This window comes from Xenopus laevis, chromosome 2S (genome assembly GCF_017654675.1).
Source record: "Xenopus laevis strain J_2021 chromosome 2S, Xenopus_laevis_v10.1, whole genome shotgun sequence".
Lineage (NCBI taxonomy): Eukaryota > Metazoa > Chordata > Amphibia > Anura > Pipidae > Xenopus > Xenopus laevis.
The window spans coordinates 80,898,568-80,920,351 of NC_054374.1; the positions used below are offsets into that span (position 1 = coordinate 80,898,568).

Here is a 21,784-nt window from a genome sequence, read left to right on the forward strand (position 1 = left end):
AGGTGAAAGTTTGCAATTTATTGAAACACAACTCAAAAAAATATATAAGAGGTCGTAGTGTACAATATATTACAGAAAGCACCCATAAGTGCATATTCATTCAAGTATGAAAAACTTGTATTATCCAAATCCCAGGACAATCATGCACATGTATTTCCGAAGGAAGCCCAATTATATTGATGTCCTAGCACCAATTTTTTCAATCTGGGAAGATAAACAAATGTATATTTGTGAACACAGATAAAATACATTCAGGAAATGATACATCTAATTGCACAAAATTTCTATATAATACAAGTCTTTTTCCCAGTAATCCTTTTGTGCATTTCAGATGGATTCCTCAAATTAATACTGGCACACTTTTTGGTAAATTTAGTTCTCATGAAATCCCCACACACAGTTCGTCAGTTTTTTTACTTGAGAACAAGTCTATGAGGGGGATATTGAATTTTGATCGCTCCAGAACTACAACAGGCCTTTGGTAATGGAGTTGTTTTAAAGCAAGATCGCCACAGTTTGTTAATGCTTTGTCCAATATGGTCCTTAGAGTTTGTAATGTAGGTACTGATGTTGCAGTCTGAACATTACTGGACAACAAAGGCCGTAATCTTTGTAGATCATCATGTCCTAAACGCTTGTCTTGGGGTAAGCATACTTTGTCATTTCTGCTAGTTTCTCTAAGTTTTTTAGTTTGGACAGAATTCTGCAGTTTGAAATGCTGTTGCGGTTTCCATTCTGCATCCTCAAACTCATCATCAGAATCCCTAGTTTCCTGTAAAAATTTCAGAAATGATGATTCAAATCCATTTGGCTTAAAACTAGCCTTTAAATTCAATGTTAACTGTCCTTCACTATCCACATTTGGGGAATTTAATGAATCTGAATCCACAGAGTTTTGCAGCATTTCATTATCCATGTTGCTTGAATGAAAACTAGCAAAAGAGGGTTCTGCACTAGAACTGGTGCATTCTATAGGAGATGACTGCATACTAGATTGTCTTAAACAACCATGTAACATTTTGTCTTGATTTAACGCGACTTTCTCCACTGAACTGGACAAGTCTGACTTATTACTCTGAACGTGCACTCCATCACTTTGATCACATTTATTGTAAATATCACCATGCAAGTGTAATTTAGGTATCTTCTGTTCTTGAATCAAATACTGCATTTCTGGACTATGATCTTCAGTTGAAAAGTCTTGTTCTGTTTTACAGTGTGGGAAGTTCTTGACACAGTACACCAGTTTTGAAGTATTGTCGGTAACGTAAGTTGCAGACAGGTTATGCGTTAGCTTGTAATGCCGAATGATACTACTTTCTAATTTTACTACTGAAGAACAACCATGGACCATGCATGGGAACTGAGTGATATCAATATTCTGAGCACACATTTGTAAAGCTTCTTCTCTTGATTTTAATTCAGCCGACTCCTTTTGGTCTTCCTTTTTTCTCACTCTACGTTTTTTTCTATTAAACACCAAATTATTTCCGTGTCTTGATGCAATGTAATTTCCCTGCATTTCATCTTGCTCCACAGTTAGTCTTCTTTTTCTTTGTCCTTGATACAGTTTATATCTTCTGTGACGGGATAAAATGTGTCGAGTGTAGCTTGCATGATCTGAAAACATTGCACTGCAGCCTTCTACATCACAGTAAATTTCAGACTCATCGCTTTCTGTTTCATCACTGGACTTTTCATCATCTGTTTGGGGTTTAGAGCTGTTGTCTGCATATGCATCATCGAGTTCTTTTTCTTCATTTTCACCATGGTTGTGAAATTCAGTGTAATGTTTCGAAAGTGCTCTTGCACAAATGAAACTTTTTCTACACTCTTTATATTTACAGGTATATATTCTTCTACATTTGCCATACTCCCTCCTAGTATCAACTTTGTCTTTTTCCAGGCATAAAGATTCTTTGTTATATTGATGGACCAGTTGATAATGACGAACTAAGCTTTTCTGAGAAGTAAAAGAGGAATTACAGGAATTATGGATACAGTGAAATGGTTTGTGATATTTATTTAATATATAACACAATTTTCCTTGGGCCACAACACGTCTTCTACCTCTTTCTTCTCCGCCTTTAAAGTTGTCTGAATGACTTCCCGAGGTGCCAGTTCCATTCCCAGCATCTGTTTCATCAGACAACGAATCAGTGTAGGTTTCATTATTAAGTTCTTGGATGAGGGATCTCCTTTCCTGAATCAATGTGTTGTCTTCATTTTCTTGAAATTTAATATAATTGTTATGCCTCTCATCCATGTGTGTTTTAATATTATTTTCCAGCATTCGTGTGCCTCTTTCTTTTGATAGGTGATGTATTTTTTTGTAATGTATACGAAGCAGAGTTCTCCTTGAAAATGCTGTTTGGCAGATATGGCATTGAAATGGAGTATATTTATTTTGAAATATCTGCAACTTAAGAGTTCTTTCCCTTGTGTAATGATGTTTCTTTACATAATGCACTAAAAGAGCATCTTTTGTAGCAAAAGCAAATGTGCATCCTTTAAGTTCACATAAGTATGGTTTACAAGACAACTGGGTGAGATACTGACTCACTTTTTCTTGTTTCTGTGGAAGAGGGTTTTTTGGAACACAACAATCAATGGATGAGCTGGCATTTCCTTCCGAATCTTGAGCACCAGAGGTGTTTATACATGAATTAGAGTTCTTTAAGTTTAAATGCTTCAGACTAGTCAAAAGTTCATTTATAGTATTCTCAGAAGCTGACCTGTGACATCCAGAAGAGAAATGTGCTTCATCACATTCGTTTGCAGAATTAGTTTTGTCTGAACTTGGTACACAGTTTAAGTGTTCAGTTTCAGGCAATAAAGGAGTTTTTGGGGTGCCCGCTACAGTAGATTCTTTGCTTTTTCGATCTGTGGTATTAACTGTACTATACCCAGCCAAGCTCTGTGGAAACTGAAGAGGGTCAATCCTTTGGAGACTGACTTTAACTGTATTTGCTATTTTGCAAGTGCAGTGCACACCTCCTGAATTTTTTAAACAGTTTGTTAATGTGGGTAAATGTTCAGATGGTTTATGAGATGAAGAACAGAAATGTATTTGTTTGCAACTAATATCCCCAGCCTCTGTTGGAAGTTTCTTTTCAGGCACCATATTTCTATCTTGAAGCATGGGGCTATTGCCACAAACATCGTCTAAATCACTGAGTGTGTATGCTTCATTATTTAAGGGAGGAAGATGGTTATTTTCTAGCTTGCATGTTGTTTCATTAATTGCATTTTTACTATTATTAGAATCTTTTGTGTGTGTTACAAGGTGTTCTTGGAATTCAGTACTAGAGTAATAGAACTTTTTACAACCTGAAAAACTGCATACATATGAAGCATCTCTGAAATGTTGAGCTTCATGGTGATAAAGGAGGCCCAGATCACCAAAAACCAAATTGCAGCCTTCTAATTCACATGTGTATTGGGGGTCAGGGTGTGACTGTTTGTGAATGAGTAGTTCATTAATAGTATTAAATCTTGCATTGCAGTCTATGGAAGCACACAAGAAAGGCTGTGATGCTAAATGGATTCTCATGTGCTGCTTTAGATGGAAACCAGTAATAAAATGTCTTCGGCAAAAGGCACATTTCTCTCTCAAGTTTTTCATTTCTAAATAGTGTTTTGCATTTTCATCACTATTGTGATGCTCAGCTTTAAGATGTATGCTTAAGTACTTAAATTGCTTGAAAACTCGAGAACAACCAGTGCCTGGGCATGGGTAAACATCTCTGTCTTGAAGCTGTTTATCTTGTATTGTTTTAAAGGAAATATAACCCATAGTATCACATGCATCTTCAGCAGAGTTCATATCAGGTTTCAGTTCCTGGATTTTGTCTTTTTTTGGTCGATGCCGCATGGGCATTTTCATGTGGTCCATTACATGAGGTACAAAAATATCCTTCTTCTTGAATTTCTTAATACAAACAGGACAAGTGTATATACCATCAGCAAAGTGCATCCTTGAATGATGGAGAATCCTGGCCTCAATTACTTCTCTGTTGCAGATTAAGCAGTAAAATTTATATTGAAGCCACCTTTTATACCTTTCAGATGACCCAACTGGCTTTTTCACTTTAGTAGTTTCAAGTTCGTTAGTAACATATTCCGGAGATGCTTGTGCTTTTTCGACTAAGTCCTCATAGCTACCTAATGAGGGGTTGAAGACATCTGTCTCGTTAACCAAAGGATTGTCAAAATTCACTTCCTCCTCATCAGATACTTCTTTTCCTAGAAGTTTAAGACAATGTCGCTTTAATGTTTTCCAATCCCAGAATTCAGGATCAAACATCCAGTGACTCTTTAAAGCAAGCAAAAGTTCACAGCGCAGGGAGTTTGAAATAACACTTGATTCTTCATCATTTTTTTGATCAGGCTGCTGAAAGAGCTCCTCCAATATATTTAGACCATCAAACGTTGGCTCACATAAAAATTCTGTGAGTTGGCAGGCTCGCCTAACCTCCAAATCTTGTGGTAAGAGGCAAGCTATTGTTTTGCAAACAGATGTCTTTGTTGCATCGGATTCATTTGATGGAATCTGAAGGGCTCTTATGCATAAAACTATAGCAATTGGAATACCCTCGTCTCCAGCCTAGAAGACAAGAAGGAGATGCTTAGAAAATAGTACCAGTACAATTTATTACAGAAAATAAAAAGTCATCGGGGTGATTTTGGGGGCTTTGGTCCTGGGCAGCCTGAAGAACCTGGTGCTTAAAGTGCACAATGTGATATTTACCCTAAGGGAGGAACTCCATGGTGACATTTTCACCTCTTTCCTTATTTCCATCGCATCCGACTTAACGCCTGCGTTTTTGCGCAGTGAGTCAGATCGCGCCGAAATCGGACATGGAGTTCCTCCCTTAGGCTGTATACATAGGCCATACACATAGATGGCAAATGCTCTGTTCTTGGCTTAGAGGCAAGTTTTGGTTGTATAAAATTAGAAATGATTTCAGCTAGAGCCTCCTTTAAACTGCCAGTGTACATAGGGGCTAAAAAATAGCCAATGCCATCCCTTATTTGTCAACACCAGAACTATCTTCATGCTTGTGTTGCTCTTCAAATCTTTTTACAATTGAATGTGGCTCATGGGTATAATAGGTTGGGAACCCCTGGTCTAACAAAAAGGAAGCCCAAAGCACTTGTTAAATGGAATTTGAAGCACTGACATGACGGATACAAATTCAAAGGGTTTTGTATAGGGCTATAAACTAAAAACTGTTACAATCTGTAATAGAAATTTTGTGATATTAGCAACTAATGTTCAATTCTAACAGCTGACTTTAAATGGGTTTTCACCTTCAAACACTTTTTTTCAGTTCAGTGGAGACAGTTGACAAGAAATATGAGTGGATTGCCGACTCTAATTGTGCTAAATGATACATTTGTTATCTTTAGCCCTGCTAAGTAGAATCCCTGAGCTTCATTAAAGGAATTGTTTAAAGTCTATTTGTGGTGAACGATCTGAAAACAACTAAACTAAAGAAAGTGATTGATGGTGAACAACCCCTTTAAATGAATTGGCAGAATGCATTTTCAGCACATGTCCTATTTAATGTGGCAATTTTTAGCAAAGAAGTTCTTCAGTATATACAGCCACTTTAAGGCCCTGAGAAACATGAAAACTAAGCAAAGCTGGCTATAAAAGGGTTTACTATAAATGGGCTGACCTGCGAATAATTTGAGCTGCTTGCGAGCTGGACAGTTGAAATTGTCCATTGGCTATTCATAGAGGGCTAAACAGCACTGTAAAACCCAATCAATCATAAGTAAGGGAAAACCACAGTTCCTCTTATTCCCACATTAACCAAATTAACATCAAAGGGGGCATCAGCTAATATTTTAAAAGAGAATCTTGTTTACATGAATAGTAGTAGGCCAATCTTGCTATTTCAACTGAATGTGCCTTTTAAATTGTATTTTAAAAATCCCTTTTCTCTGGACATATTTATAAGAATGATCTGATTTGCAAACTGATTCCATTATATTCTGCCTGATTGTATTCACAAGCATTCTGAGTTCAGGTTTACTCCATTTGCGTTTCAATGCGTTTGTTTAGATGCAGCATGTTGCATTTTCTCACGCTTGACATATGTTCAGCTATCAATAGGACAGAGAGATGCGTTTGGAATCTAAAAAAACGCATTTAAACACAATATATGCTCATTTTTGCACTCAGCATAAGTTTAAAAAATGCAGAAAAAAAACTCCAGTGCCCTTACAATGTAGGTGATAAATTGCACAACTGCAGTCGCCAGTAGAAAATAATTCTTGTTTTTCATTTTTCAGCATGTAGCTGGCTGCTAAAAATTAATTGCTCATTGGTTGATGTGGGTAACTGCACTTCTGCAAGTTAGCACCCATGATGTTACATCAGCTTCAATGTCTACTACTTGCATTTGACCACTTTCCTGGCCTGTACAACCTACCCTTTTTCCAATCAGTTTGCATCAGCTAGTAACACAATTTGGTGTTTTACCATATGAACATCGATTTAACTTAAAGCATTTTACATACCTCTGCATGCACAACTCTGATAAGAAAAAAAAGGTGTTGCTGTGTTTTAGCAATGACACCAAACTGTCTGCATCTTTCAAGAAACGTATTTAAAGCAGGATCAATCCTTCTCTGCAGCTTGCTCCAAAATAGGGTTAGCTCCCTGCAAAACAATGTATTTTGTTTTAAGAATGCAATAACCATTCATTAAATACCTTTTAACTTTATGATTTATTTTAAGGGGGAACTAAAGCCTTACTAACGAAGTAGACTAGAAATGCTGTACATTATGTTTTGGGCTTCTGTACCAACCACAACCCTTTAGCAGGGTGGATCTGTGCCTCCAAAGATGCCCCTGTAGCTCCCCATCTTCTTTTCTGTGGATTCTTTTCTTACTGAGCTTAGGGGCAGATGTACAATATACTAAATATTTAAAATTGTAACAATTAAATAAGGCTGATTTGTGAAGACCCCTAGGCTTAGCTCAAAAGCTGCTGAAAGCACACTGAACATGTGTATGTCGCAGACAAAATCCAAGATAAGAAACTCATGTAACAAATTTGAAGGCCTAAATCATTACTATTATAGAGATGCTGAACCTTTAGGCTGGTTCATTAGGTTCACTATATAAAATATGGCATTTCAAGTCATATTCATTTACCGGTTAGTTCACTTTTAAGCTCCTATGTTCAGGTTTTATTTTTCTCTGTAATAATAAAACAGTACCTTGTAAGAAATTGCCATCTTGATTTTGTTATTTACTATGAAAGCTGTTGTTCAGGGAACTTACCTGAAGCCCTGATTATCATAACAAAGGTTTTCCTGTGACTACTAAGGTCGTCTGCTGTGGGGACCATAAAACTGATTGTGTATGTGAGAAAACTTGTTCAACAGGATGTAGGCAAGTTGGGGGTTTATCACAGCATCTTGGCAGTTGGGAGGGTTTCTGTGGGGGCAGGTGAAAACCCAGGATAAAAGAACACGAGCAGACATGTGAGGGAGCTGAGTGGAGAGGGGAGCTGGGCAGCTGAGAGGAGGCAGCTAGAGAGCTGGAGAAGCAGAGGAGCCTAGGACAAGACATGTGAGGAATGAAGACCAGAGGGGAAGGCAGAGATGAAGCCGAACTCTATTCCCTTGCCTTTTTGGTAACAACTATGTAGACTTGTGTAATGTGTAACTGTAAATATTGTAATTTTTGTTTAGTCTAAGTGTAATCATTTATGTAGAACAATCAATTGATTTATTTTACAATACATCACTTTACTATACGCTCATTGGTGTGGATTCATTGTCTGCTTGCTCAAAAGAACCAGAAACCCTAGTAAGTGGGTTGAGGTATATTATTAATAATGATATAATACACAAAAGCCATGAATATCTTGTAAATTATATCCTTATAAACGGTGAGTAGTGATGTCATCAGTTATAAACGGTGAGTAGTGATGTAATTTCTGTCACATGACTCACTAAAATTTGTTTATTATAATTAATAAAGTACCCCCAGTTGAAAAATATGAGGATATTATAAGTTACCTCGGAGTTCCATGACCTGTATAAAAACACTCGGCCTTCGGCCTCGTGTTTTTATATGGTCATGAAACTCCTCGGTAACTTATAATATCCTTATATTTTACAAGAGGGGGTACTTTATTCACTATATAATATATATAGAAACTTACACCTTGTACTTGATCCAATCTAAGATATTATTCATTTTTACTGGAAGCAAAACCAGTCCATTGCATTTGTTTAATGTTTACATGATTTTCTAGTAGACTTATGTTATGAAGATCCAGATTACAAAAAGATCTGTTAACCCGGAAAACCCCAGGTCCTGAGTATTCCAGATAACAGGTCCCATGCCTGTACTGCATGGACCTATACAATTCTGGGTGCACATAAATTTTTCCTACAGTAGATTATTTTTTGCATATAAGAACTACAGGGAACTACTGTAATCTAAAAATAAGTGTATCCATGCAAGCTACAGTCACAGTGATTCACCCTCTAAAACTTAGGGGCATATTTATCAAGGGTCGAATTTCAAATTGAAAAAACTTCAAAAAGACCAACTGAAATTAATTCGAAGTTTTTGTTGGTCAAATTGGTCAGTTTTCAATCAAATAGGTACGTATTCGGCCAAATTAGAATCGTAGGAATCAAAGGAATAGCGCATTCGATCAAATTCAATTAGTTTCCCCCCCCCAAAAAACTTATATTTTTCAAAGTCCACCAATTGACTCCAAATAGGTTCTAGGAGGTCCCCCATAGGCTAAAACAGCAATTCAGCAGGTTTTTGACTGAATTTTTAAAGAGGCAGTACATGATAAATTTTGATATTCAAATTTTTTATTTTTTTTCAAATTCAAATCGAATCTGGCTATTCCCTAGTCGAAGTAAACAAAAAATAGCTCATAATTCAAATTTTTTTTCATTAGAAAATTCACCTCGACCTTCGATAAATCTGCCCCTTAAAATCTCATTTACGATACAGCAAACCACGATAATACCAAGTGACCAGGTCACCAAAGGATACATTGCCTATAAAATGTATTTATCCCTTGAATGTTTTAATGTCAAACGTATTCACAGCTAATTTTGTTTTTAATTAACATCGCTTTGCTGAGATCTGTTTTCACCTTGACTTGAAAGACTCCGTTTATTAGTTCAAAAAGCAAAATTATATCCACTGTATTGATGACCTCGCACCTCCCTTTGCAGGAGGCACTTACCTTTAACTTCCGGCTTTATAGCCACGGGCCTGCTCACCCCCCCCTTTTGTGACATCATCGGCGGGGCGGCACGTGTCTAATAAGGGAAGCCGGGCTTGGGTGGAGGAAGGGTGCGGATCGGGCAAAACCTGGCCCGCACATGACTAATCCACTGTGATTAAGCGATCTAAAACTTCCATGGGGGCGAATACTCTTTATAAATGACCAGGGGTAGCTGGGAAATTGACAACAAGTCTAGCCCCATGTCAGATTTCAAAATGGAATATAAAAAAATCTGTTTGCTCTTTTGAGAAATGGATTTCAGTGCAGAATTCTGCTGCAGTAGCCATATTAACTGATGTGTTTTGAAAAAAACATGTTTTCTGATGACAGGATCCCTTTAAGTAACCATTACCCAGTTTTAAATATATGCCAGCACTATCTCAATTTAGTTTACTGATAAAATTAGCAATTTTAAATAAAAACTGAATAAAAATGAAACACACCTACCAGGAGCAAGAAGTAATTTCATTTTGCAGTTGTTGGGTAAGATAAGTAGTGCAGAGAATAAATGCTGTGTTATCTTGTCCTTCAGATTCCAGATTACATATTGTATCCAATACCTCCTTTCCATCCATCTTCGAAATCTTAAATAAAATAATACATTTTGCTTACTGAAAATATTAACAATTGTAACATTATTCTATGAGAAACTTATTTTCAAAAACTCATTTAGTTTGGTTCAGCATCATATATATACAGGCAGCATGTGTGCAAATACTGTGGATATATAAATAGTACATTTGTACTGAGGCATTTAAATTTTTTTTTAGAAAAGCATGGTTATATGGTATTTTCCATAACTAAGCTTACGTGTGAGATACATTAAGTAATTAATGCTTGGTAAAGCATAAAAAATGGTCTATCATTTGTTCATAAAATCTTGCCACTAGAGAGTTTGGGAATATTTATCAGAGCAATCATGGCTGCTCTGTGCTGAATGGCCTGTGTGCTGTGTATACAGAGCTTAAAGCAGGAGTGCCCATACTTTACTAATAAGAGGTCTACTTTTAATGATGTTGTCCCATTATGATCTACATCCATAAAAGCATTGTTTAGCATTCTGTTTCATGAGAAAATGTACATTGTTATTTTTAACAAACAACTATTTCATATGTAACCTTAACATAATAAATATCTGAATGAAATGCATGAAATAGGAGTGTGATTTAGACAAACTTTTTGTTGACAGTGTCTTGAGATCTACTGATCACCATCTAAAGATACACCCTTTTGGTCACACTGACTTAAATGCTCATATTCAACACATGCTACTACATTGTGGCATCTATTCGTGTGGCACCACCTTCTTTCAGTGGGTACAATAGCTACTTCTCAATTGATGAAGCAATAATAGGTGTATGATATACAAATATAGTGAAATGCGAATGTTACTGGAGCTAGAAGCAGGGCCTAGCCTAGGGCGCAACGATAGGGGCAAGTACCTGTTTAAACGGTCTTCTGCCTACCCCTAGTCCCCATTCGCTGCTGTCCCTCGGTCGCTCTCCCCTGCCTTCCTCCCCTCTCTCCCTACCCGCGGGCGCTCTGCACTGCCTCCCTCCCCGCGGTCGCTCTCCCCGTCTCCCTCCCCTCTGTTGCTCTCTGCTGCCGCCTCTGTTCGATCCCCGCTTACGGGTCGTGTGGTATGGGGTCATGCGCTCATGTGGGTTGGGGGAGAACGATGGCCAGGCCGCATCAGCTTGGCCCGATGCTGGCTAGATGAAGATGACATTCTATAATAATTGTAATCAACGTATTCACCATTTGCAAGTACTGTTAATTATTGTCTAACTTGCTGCCACTATATCAATAAATGTTGCAACTGCTAATGATGAAGTACTGTGTTTATTGTCTGTTCATTAATAGACTCTTAATAGACAGAGTATATTCTGTCTCTACTTATATGCAGAGAGAATATAACTTATGAGACAGTGTGCCAGCCTTGGCCTCTTGCACTCACTAGAGAATGTGACATCAAAAACCCCCTCTCACAACAATCAGATGTACAGTGTGCCATGAATAAATTATGCAGTTTATTTCCATTTCTTATAGGGCTAGTATACCCCTTTTTTTAACAATAGCTCAGTGAATAGGGCAGGTGCTGAACAAATTTTTGCCTTTTTAATTAAGAAATACGCATAGTTTATTTTCTGCACCAAAAAGGGCAAAATCTAAAAATGGAATATACTTCCTGTCGGTGCAAGCTTATTCTGAATAAACCAATAATCCCCTTGTCAAGTCCTCTGTATGAACAACACCCCCCTCCCCAGCTGTGTCATTTGTTAGGCACGGACATAAGGTGCAACTCATTAAAGGGATACTGTCATGGGAAAAAAAATTTTTCAAAATGAATCAGTGACCAGGGGCAGCTGGGAAATTTACAAAATGTCTAGCCCTATGTCAGATTTAAAAATTGAATATAAAAAAATCTGTCTTTTGAGAAATGGATTTCAGTGCAGAATTTTGCTGGAGTAGCACTATTAACTGATGCGTTTTGAAAAAAACATGTTTTCCGATAACAGGATCCCTTTAAATACAGGCCTTCACAGTGGACTGGTGATTTAGACTGTATTTATAACATACTTCTTAATTTTTGGGTTTAAAGGTTTCAAATATGGTACAAAGCATGTATGCAAGGAAATTAGGCTAAACAACAGTTTTGCTTACCTCTTTAAAAGCTTCCTCATTGGGTAACATAGTACATAGGCATGTGATAAATGACTGCCGAAAAAAGAAATCATTCGACATTTCTGCCGAGTCTGAACAAATCTTTGATAAGATCATTGCTTGCTGTATGCAGTTTGATTTCATCAAGTGCTTAATTCGCATCTGCAGAAAACAGGACCCCTCTTGTGAAATCAATTTCTGGACTGGTATAAAAGAAGAAAAACTTTATTTTCAATCGAAAACTTAAAATGTTTTTTTTTTATTTTTGCATTATACCATCACATTTGCAAACATTGCAAAAACCAAAATATAATCTGCCAATAGGAACGAAAACATAACTTTTGTTTAAAAGACATGGGTCTGAGAGAGAAGGGAATTAACCTGGGACCTGTAAACATGGTCAGTGTATTGCTGAATATGAAGGCGAATTTGAGTGTAAGGGGCAGATTTATCAAGGTGTGAGATTAGAATGCACCACAGATAAACTCACTCACTTTTATTCATTCCTATGGGATTTTTAGAATTGTATTTATCAATGGAGTTCACCATTTGATAAATATGCTTCTAAAAATTCCATAAGAATGAATAGAAAGCGAGTGAGTTTTCTGTGGTGCATTCTAATCTCACGCCTTGATAAATCTGCCCTTAAATGCACATGAGCTATAAAGTGAGTGATTGTGTACAAATACAATTATCTTAAGCCTCTATGAAACTACTAATGAACGGCTAGAATTTGCAAAAAGAAATCCACGCATTCTAAAGAAAGACCTAAGTCTGACGAACAATAGTGTGTTTCAATCTCCCGAACTACAACGAAGCATTCAGATTAAATAAAGTAGTAAAAAAAACAAATCAGACGATCAGCAATTGTACTAGAGTTTTGTCTGACAAATAGTATTGACAGTCACCCATTGATATTGTCAGATAAACAATACATGCAGAGGTATCATTAGCCAACAAAAACCTTCTAACCTCTCCAATCGACTAAACAACAGACTATGATGGTACAAAAAATGTTGGGACACTCCACACATGATCCGAAAATCGCACAAACCGTTGCTATGTTCGACTTCATCTTTGTATCTACGGCTTCTGTTGTAAATATTTCTTAAAAGCAATACAGGTATGGGATCAGGTATCAGGAACCCGGTTATCCAGAATGCTCCGAATTACAGAAAGGCTGTCTCCCATTCTCTCCATTTTATCAAAATACTCAAAATTACCTTGTACTTGATCCAAATGAAGATATAATTAATCCTTATTGGAAGCACAACCAGCCTATTGGGTTTATTTAATGTTTATGTGATTTTCTAGTAGACTGAAGGTAGGAAGATTCAAATTACAGAAAGCACCAGGTTCTGAGTATTCCGGATAACAGGTCCCATACCTGTATTTTAAAACTTTACGAATACAGGTATGGGATATTTTCCAGAAAGCTCAGAATTATAGAAAGGCTGTCTCCTATAGACTCAATTTTATCCAAATTTGCAAAACTAAGTACCTTGAACTTTCTCCAAACTAAAATATAATTAATCCTTATTGGAAGCAAAACCAGCCTATTATGTTTAGTAAATGTTTACGTTTCTAGTAGATTTAAGGCAGGCATGTCCAAAGTGCTGCCCGGGGGCCAATTGTTGCCCTTTTTCAAATTTACAGCGGCCATCCGCCTCCATCATGAAATGAATAATAACGAGGCCCCCCAGCACAGTGCAATCAGGAATCCCATAGCAGTAATATTAAGGCACATTAGTGAAATGATCTGCCACTTGGTCTATACTGCTGCCTGTGTGCTGAAGGTGTTGGCAATAAACACATACTGGCACATAGAGACTTCTTTAGGGCTGAAGGTGTCAATAGACGTGCTGACGTGCCAGTACAGTAAACAAAAGTAGTATGGTGTCACTACGTTCCAGTACGTGTCTATTACTAACACCTTCAGCACACAGGCAGCAGTATAGACCAAGTGGCAGATCATTTCACTAATGTGCCCAAATATTACTGCTACGATTACTCGATTCCTGTAATTTAATGTTAATGGTTCAAAGAAGGTCAGGCTGAATGGTCGGCCCCCCACACATTTTCACCTCACCAAATCTGGCCCTTGTTGCAAAAAGTTTGGGCACCCCTGATTTAAGGGTAAGTCCACACGAGGAGATTTTGTCGCCTGGCGACTAATCGCCTCTTCTTCTGGGCGTCAATCTCCCCGAACTGCCTCTGTGTGTCTTCCCATCAGCTATAATGAAAAGTCGCTTGCGCTAAAAACACACGCGTTTTCAGAAGTCACCCTAAGTTGCCTCACGAGGAAATTTCGGGTGACTTCGGAAAACAACGACTTTTCATTATAGCGGATGGGAAGACAGGCAGAGGCAGTTCGGGGAGATTGTCGCCCAGAAGAAGAGGCGATTAGTCACCAGGCGACAAAATCTCCCCGAATCTCCTCGTGTGAACTAACCCTAAAGGAGAAATCAACCTGTGGGGAAAAAACCCCATCCCCCTAACCCCAGGTAGACCTCCCGCCCTCCTCCCCCCAGGCTAACTACCCACGGGGAAATGCCCCATACACCATACTTACCCCTCATCGCAGATTCTTCCAGCGAAGTTCCACACATCCATCTTCCGCGTCCTCTGTAAGCTGACTAAGAGATCTTCAATTTCCATGTAATTCCGCGCATGCGCAGTTGTCACAAGCCGGCAAACTGCCCCAACTGCGCATGTGCAGAAATACCGATCTCCCAGTCAGCTTACAGAGGACGCGGAAGATGGATGTGTGGAGCTTCGCTGGAAGAATCTGCGCCAATGGGGTAAGTATGGAGTATGTATGGGGCATTTTCCCTGGGGGGGGGGGGGGGGTACAGGTTTTTTTCCCCACAGGTTGATTTCTCCTTTAAGGTATCTAAATTAGGAAAGATCCGAGTCAGGGACTTTGCAGATGTGGCCATAAAACTTTAGTAGAGAAGTCTTGATACTTTTTCGGCATATAATGTACAGTACCTCTTAAAGTGATATCACTTCATATATGTGACCCGTTATCCAGAAAACCCCAAGCCCCGATCATTCTGGATAACGGGTCACATATATGAAGTGATATCACTTTAAGAGGTACTGTACATTATATGCCGAAAAAGTATCAAGACTTCTCTACTAAAGTTTTATGGCCACATCTGAAAAGTCCCTGACTCTTTCTGGATACAGCAGTACACAAATTTAATTTTGATCTACGTTACAGGCACTTTTCTGTTTCCATATTTTCAGGCAGTGAAGGACTGCTTATGATCCCTAAATTACTGCTCTACAGAAGCTGGTATTCTATGACAAGAAGATCACAGAATGAAATGCACTCACTAATGCAACTAGAAAATGTCTCATATATTTCTCCACATCAATAAACCACACATCACATTTTGTTTTCAGATGTAGTTTTTTTATGATAGTGTCTCTATAATCATCTGACGTTTCTAAAAGGTAATTGCGTTATGTAAATGTCAAATTAAATGTAGAAGTGTCAATTCATAAGGGCAAAAATAAGGGCCATATTTATTTAAGGTAACAGACACCTGCCACTAAGATTCACTCCATTTTTTGTATTTCATATTAAATCTGACAAGGGAGTTAGTGACGTGATTTTTTTTTTATAAAATCGGACTATTAAAAAAAAAATCACAAATTTTTCGGAATTAATAAACCCCAAGGATGGAATCTGAAAATCCGGCATCTCAGACCTGTCGAGGTTGCATATAAGTCAATGGGAGAAGTCATGATTATTTTTTGATGTGCCCTGGGTTTTCGGGTGAAAAATCTAAAACAATCATGAAAATCGGAAGGAAAAATCTGGAAAAAATTGTGAAAATCTGATTTTTTCCCGCAAAGCAAATTTTCAGGAATATGTAATAATAAATAAGTGTAAAAAAACCCGAACAGATTTGATCGGAGTTTGTAGTAGAAAATATTGAGATAAATTCTGACTTTGATAAATAACCCCCTAACAGTTAATGTAAGTGTTAGAATGATTCTGTAGTTGTGTGATCATTATGGAAAGAAGTATTTGATATTGTGGGCACAATAACAGGTCTAGGTTACAGGGATATTCTAGAAGTTAAGTATAAGAACTGTATGAAGATGAGCCTTACCTTCTTCTGGCTCAACAGGTTGTTGAGACAAAATTCTAACTAGAACATGATTTTTCCAAGCTCCTCCATTCTGGACAACATCAATCAATAACTGTAAATTGTTATTTCCAAATTCTACTAGTATGTTATGTGACTCCTGTTAAATAATAAATACATATATTTTATAAAAAAATACAAGTTAAGGTACTGTTTTACTGAATTTACAGACAGTGGCAAACTGTTTCTAGTCACAAACTTGATTACTTAGTAGATTCTAGTTTGGTATGTATGGTTTCTACATTCTACAGTACCTTGTTCTTTTCCCCAGCTAAAACATACTTAATCCTTATTGGAAGCAAAACAATCCTATTGAATTTAATTAATATTAATTATAAATATTAATAATTTAATAACCCCAAATCCTAGCATTCCAGAAAACCGGTCCACTAACCTTTTTAGTATCATGCCTCTCTACCAGACACAAAACCCACTTAATCAAGACTGCTTGAATTCTATTTGCTACAATTTTGTATAAAAATTTGATGGTAACAATTAATAAGGGAATGGTCCAGTAATTGCCAGGGTATTATTATGTGAGCTTTCAATGATGAGCATGTCATATATAACCATGTGGAGCAGAAGGCGCTCCTTCAGTTCCTTGCCGTACACTGTATTACTATAAAGTCATTTGGATTGGGGCTTTTGCCATAAAGGAAGGTATTTATATGTATGTTCTCTGAGGGAACCCTTTACAAATAATCCGCCACACTCGGAAAGTGTGTAGAAAGGGACTATAAGATCAAGATATAATAAAACATTTAACAGTGTAAAAATAACACTAGCCTAAGAAACCAACAAAAAATCAAAAGATATTTACCACAATAGATTTCTTTAATTGCAATCCATAATCACACGAGAGGTCATCTTCAGTCATTGAAAGTATTACTTCAAAGCAACTCCTACATGTAAGTTGGGAGATACGAAAAAGACTTACTAAAACAGATACATGCAGAGAAAATATTATGTATTTTTGTTCTATGAAATATATTCATTCTTGCTATATAAAATAGTTTCTGACTACCCTGCAGTCTGTTACCTATAATAAAAAGAAGAGAGGTAAGGCATAATATGCCATTTTAAACTCAAGATTATATTTCATTAATTCACCTACTTTAAACAGTCTACACATCTGTTGTAAACCTGCCATACTTGTATATAAGTACATAAGTGTATAAAGAATACTATACTTACAACATAAGCCTTCCGAGTAGAAGCAAAACATCTTCACATTCAGTAGTGAGGTATGGGCGAGCAGTAGCAAAGCTCTGCAAAGCAGTTCCATAAACACCTGCACAAGTAATTACATTTTCTGAAGCTGTACTTTCTTCAGTATGTTGCATTAGTATCTAAAAAAGAAAACAAAAAAAAAAAAACAACTGAAGTACAAAAATTAAGTTAGTCCTTGATTGTAGTATATCTCAGAAGTCCATGGCAAACATTTAGAAAAACAGCAGAATAAATTCAGGGAAATGTTAACACTTAGGTTAAAGGTGCCAAAAAAATATTCTGAATGTAAAGGTCTTAATTGTGATAGCAAGGTTCCATTATGATGAAGAATCAGTAGATAAAAAAATGTTGGCTTGTCAAAAAGGGCTTATTTACATTTTTTTTCTTCACATTTTCACATTAACTACTGAAGAACAGCTATAGGAAAAGTGACTGGCATGTTCTTAACAAAGATGGAATCGTGTTACGACTGCAAATTCTTAAAGAAACGCTCTTTCAATCCTACCAGCTCAGCAATACATGGCTGTAGATCCCTTCATGTATCCCAGTGATCTGATAAACCACTGCTCAGGTTTGCTGAAGTACAACTGTTGACAGAACTCCAACCCCTGCACAGAGATGAAGAGTGGACAGCTTCATCAGTTTTTATCTAAATTCAGTTTTAATGGGGAATTGCTGGAAAGACAAAGCCAATTCTGAATTTGAATTGCTCAGAAACCTATTAACAATTGTATTGAATTATTTTTAAGAGTTTAAGGACTTTTAACTCTCCCAACTCTCCTGCCTGTGGGTCAGTCCAATGGAATCATATTATATAAATGATATGACTGCGGGTCCTTTCTAAATAATGCAGAAGTGCCATTCCCCTCACTTTCAACCTGCCTGAATCGATCTGGAGAAATGGCCACACCCACCACTTGGAAAAAGGTATACAGCCCTGCTCTAAAGCCTACAAAATATTACAATAAAGATGCTTACAATATGCATAAATATCAGTTGTCTCATTGCAGTGATGTCGCTGAACTAGAACTCAGAGACCAACTGACGCAATCATCTGTAGGGTCACCAGTTGCTGTATCTTACTGTGACCAAAGTCTTCGCTAAAAAATTCAACAACCACTTTTTCTACACTGTTCTGTCACTGTTGATAGAAAGAAGCACAATCTACTTGATGCAAAGCAAGGATCAGCGTCTCTGTAAAAGAGTCCCACCCCACTGCACACAGAGAAGACTACTTGCAGTGTGCTTAAAGGGGGTGTAAACCATTGAAATTAATTGTAAAATTGCCTTCTTAGCAGCTATACTATATATATATTTTTTAAATTAGCAGCTTTAACACTCCTAATTTAAAACAGCATCACCTACTATTCAGTTTGGCTGGCCAGCCAGTCATCAGAAAACCAATCTACCATGCAGAGAAGAGACTTTTGACATCAGAAGACTCTTCTCTGCTCAGTAACTTAAGGGGAACTATCGCAAAAATGATAATTTAATATAAGCTTCAGCATACTGAAAAAGTAAACTTTGTAAGTACAATTAATTAAATATTCTGCATCATTTCTGAAATAATCAAGTTTATGTTCACTATTACTCTCTCAGCTTCTGAGAGATGCTTTCTCTTTATTCTGTTATCCTTGCAGCAGTTGTGTGTCAGTGACTTGATTGACAGTTAGATCCAATATATCTTATAGGGGGCTTCCTTTCCTATCAGATGTATTAGAGCTCACTCAAATAATTAATTCCAGTACAAACAAAATCTAACAAAGTAACTGCAAAAATTCTACGTGTAGACATGAGGTCTGGAGGGTTTTAATAGAGTGAGCTCTAATACATCATCATCTAAGGAGTCCCCTTATAAAATATAATCTGTCACCACAACCAACTCCTGAATGAAGAGAAACAGATGCTGAGAGAAGAATACTGAAAACTTGATTATTTCAGAAACCGTGCAGAATTTTTAATTGATTGTATTTAAAAAGTTGAGGGTGAATCTTGTATTAAATGTTCATTTTTTGCAATAGTTCCCCTTTAATTTTCTGAGGTTGGATATTTGGCCAACTGACTGAACAGGTGTGGTGTTTTAAATTCATTATATCAGCAGTTTAAAAAAATTACCAATATCTTGAAAGATAACTAATGTACAATGTACATTTTCAGCTCCAAGAGTTTAGACTACCTTTAGCTCAGATGGCAAGCCTTTGAATACACAAATGAAAGATGAGGACATTACACAGCTTTTACCATAAAGGAAGTCATACAGCATACTATTATTCTATATCATATTCCACAGAGCTATAAAAAGAGATTATACATAATATCAGTCACTTCCACAGATGACTTTACAGTCTAACAATCTATAATGATTTTTTTTTAATCAGTAACCAAATAACCCACCTGTATGTTTGTGGTGCAGCTATGAAGTGCTACTAGACATCACACTATCTTTTGGCTATATTTATCTTTAATAAGATTGGTTGGCATGATTCAGATATGCAGATATGCAAATGAGGCTGAATGGAAGAGGCATGCTTAGTAGTGCTTCAAGCCTGCACTTCATTTCTCAACTTTCTGCACAGCAACTATGGGGGAGTTAAAGGAAATCTCCTGAATGGGAATACAAATTATGATTGATGATCTTGACCGTGAATGTTTTATAAAATTAAAAATTGAGAAAGTGATTTATAACTAAAAAACGAACTAACAAGGAAATACAAAAATTGCTGCTGCCTAAACACACACAATAGCAGTCCGAAACCAAAGCATGGCTTTTTGTGATATATCTGCAATTTACAGATCTAATATCTCACAGTCTCCAGGAATAGAGGGGGATTAAGTGCTCTGTCCCAAATGAGCAGCTTTTAGATGAGGTGGTAACAGACAATTTAATAAGAAATATAATACAGGTAGCTTGCAGAATGAATGAATGAATGAAGAGCTGTAAAGCACCAAATTACTGTAAAAAAAATTCACAGCAGACAGCTTCTTCTTCTTCCTGCTCTAAAAAGAAGTCCCCTTTGACATGCCAGCTGTTAGTGCTACTTCCTTACAGTCACTAACACACAACATGGTAACTTGTCTCCTTTACAGACAGCTGATGTGATTAACAGAAGTGCCATAAGAATTTAAATAACAAGGAAAGCCTAATCTTGAGCAGTGGCCATTTAAGAAGGGTACATAAATATGATTACCTAGCGTTTTATATTGTGCATGTTTACAGCTCAAAAGCAAACGAGCAGCTTTAAAGTTAGGAGAACATCACTTCCAGGTAATGTAAGTTTGTCTGGATATAGACTTGAAGCATTTGCAATACAACTGCAGTGCATAGAAAGCTTCTCATTTTTGTACAGTTGAAAAGTATGGAAAGTTTCCTTATACCGAAAACTACCTGGACCCCAATATTCAATGTAACAGTTCCTATAGTGGTTTTACACCCCTCTCTCCAGGATACTGGAATTCTATGCAACTTTCCATTATATGTTAAATACACATTTTCAGCAATTCTAAAGATATTGTTTTCGCACTATCCCTTTCTATTACCTGCAATCACTGCTGGTTCGGACTCTTTAAAATAATATAGCAAAAACCAGTGCTTCAGCCACCAAGTCTTCAGCAAAGCTTTTAAATTATCCTCAAATGAAATTGTCTAACAACATTCGGTTGTTTGGGTAAGGGCACACGGCAGATTCGAGGAGATTAGTCATCCTGGCAACAAATCTTCTTTGGGGTGAAAATCTCGCCGAACTGCCTCCCCCCCCCCCAGCTAGAATGAAAAATCGCCAGCGGGGCGGCACACGCTTCTGAAGTCGTACGCAGTTGCACTTCCGAAAACTAAGTGCTGCGCGGGAGAGCAGTTTGGGGAGATTGTCGCCCCGAAGAAGAGGAGATTTGTCGCCAGGGCTACTAATCTCCCCGAATCTGCCCGTATGCCCTTACCCTTTAACAAATATTTTGTAGAGAATGAGGTACCTGGCCGCATCTTAAGAATTTGATTAGGTGCATCCCTAGTTTTCAACCCTTCAAACAATCCAACCAATAATTAATAAGATTCAATTTCCATTGGACAAATATAAGAGGAAAATGTAAAACAGAAGGTATAGTGCGCCATTAAAGATTTTAAATTAAAAAAAGGGCAGTGTAAAATAACATTGTAGTCTTGCTTCCATATGACAATCATCTGATGACTGCACTAATGCTTGCAGACAAATTCCACAGAAGAGAAGGTTGGTCAAGTTTAAGCCTTTTGTCCAAGCTTTCTGAATTAGTAATTAACATGGGCAGCAATATGTTATTTAAAAAAAATAAATAAATAAAAGCATTATATTCCTAATGTATTTGCTCCTATAAAGCAATATTAGAAATATTTTGGGTTTCACTGAATGTAATCTCTATAAACCTAGCAATTGGCTCTGTATAAACAAACAGCCTTTGTATTAAAAGACAGCT

The 21,784-nt window shown here is 37.1% G+C and overlaps 1 protein-coding gene across 2 annotated transcripts in view; it reads right to left on the minus strand.

The window, feature by feature from the left end:
* Positions 1-201: 201 nt before the first annotated feature.
* rlf.S (rearranged L-myc fusion S homeolog) overlaps positions 202-21,784 on the minus strand; it is a 29,418-nt gene continuing 7,835 nt past the window's right edge. For both annotated transcript variants that reach the window (XM_018249586.2, XM_018249587.2), the window contains exons 2-8: positions 17,306-17,460; positions 16,932-17,013; positions 16,076-16,211; positions 11,949-12,151; positions 9,732-9,868; positions 6,532-6,673; positions 202-4,606 (exon numbers count right to left, since the gene is read on the minus strand). In XM_018249586.2, the coding sequence (XP_018105075.1) occupies positions 380-4,606; positions 6,532-6,673; positions 9,732-9,868; positions 11,949-12,151; positions 16,076-16,211; positions 16,932-17,013; positions 17,306-17,460 (5,082 nt within the window). In that variant the 3' untranslated portion in view covers positions 202-379. The remainder of the gene's footprint in view (positions 4,607-6,531; positions 6,674-9,731; positions 9,869-11,948; positions 12,152-16,075; positions 16,212-16,931; positions 17,014-17,305; positions 17,461-21,784) is intronic.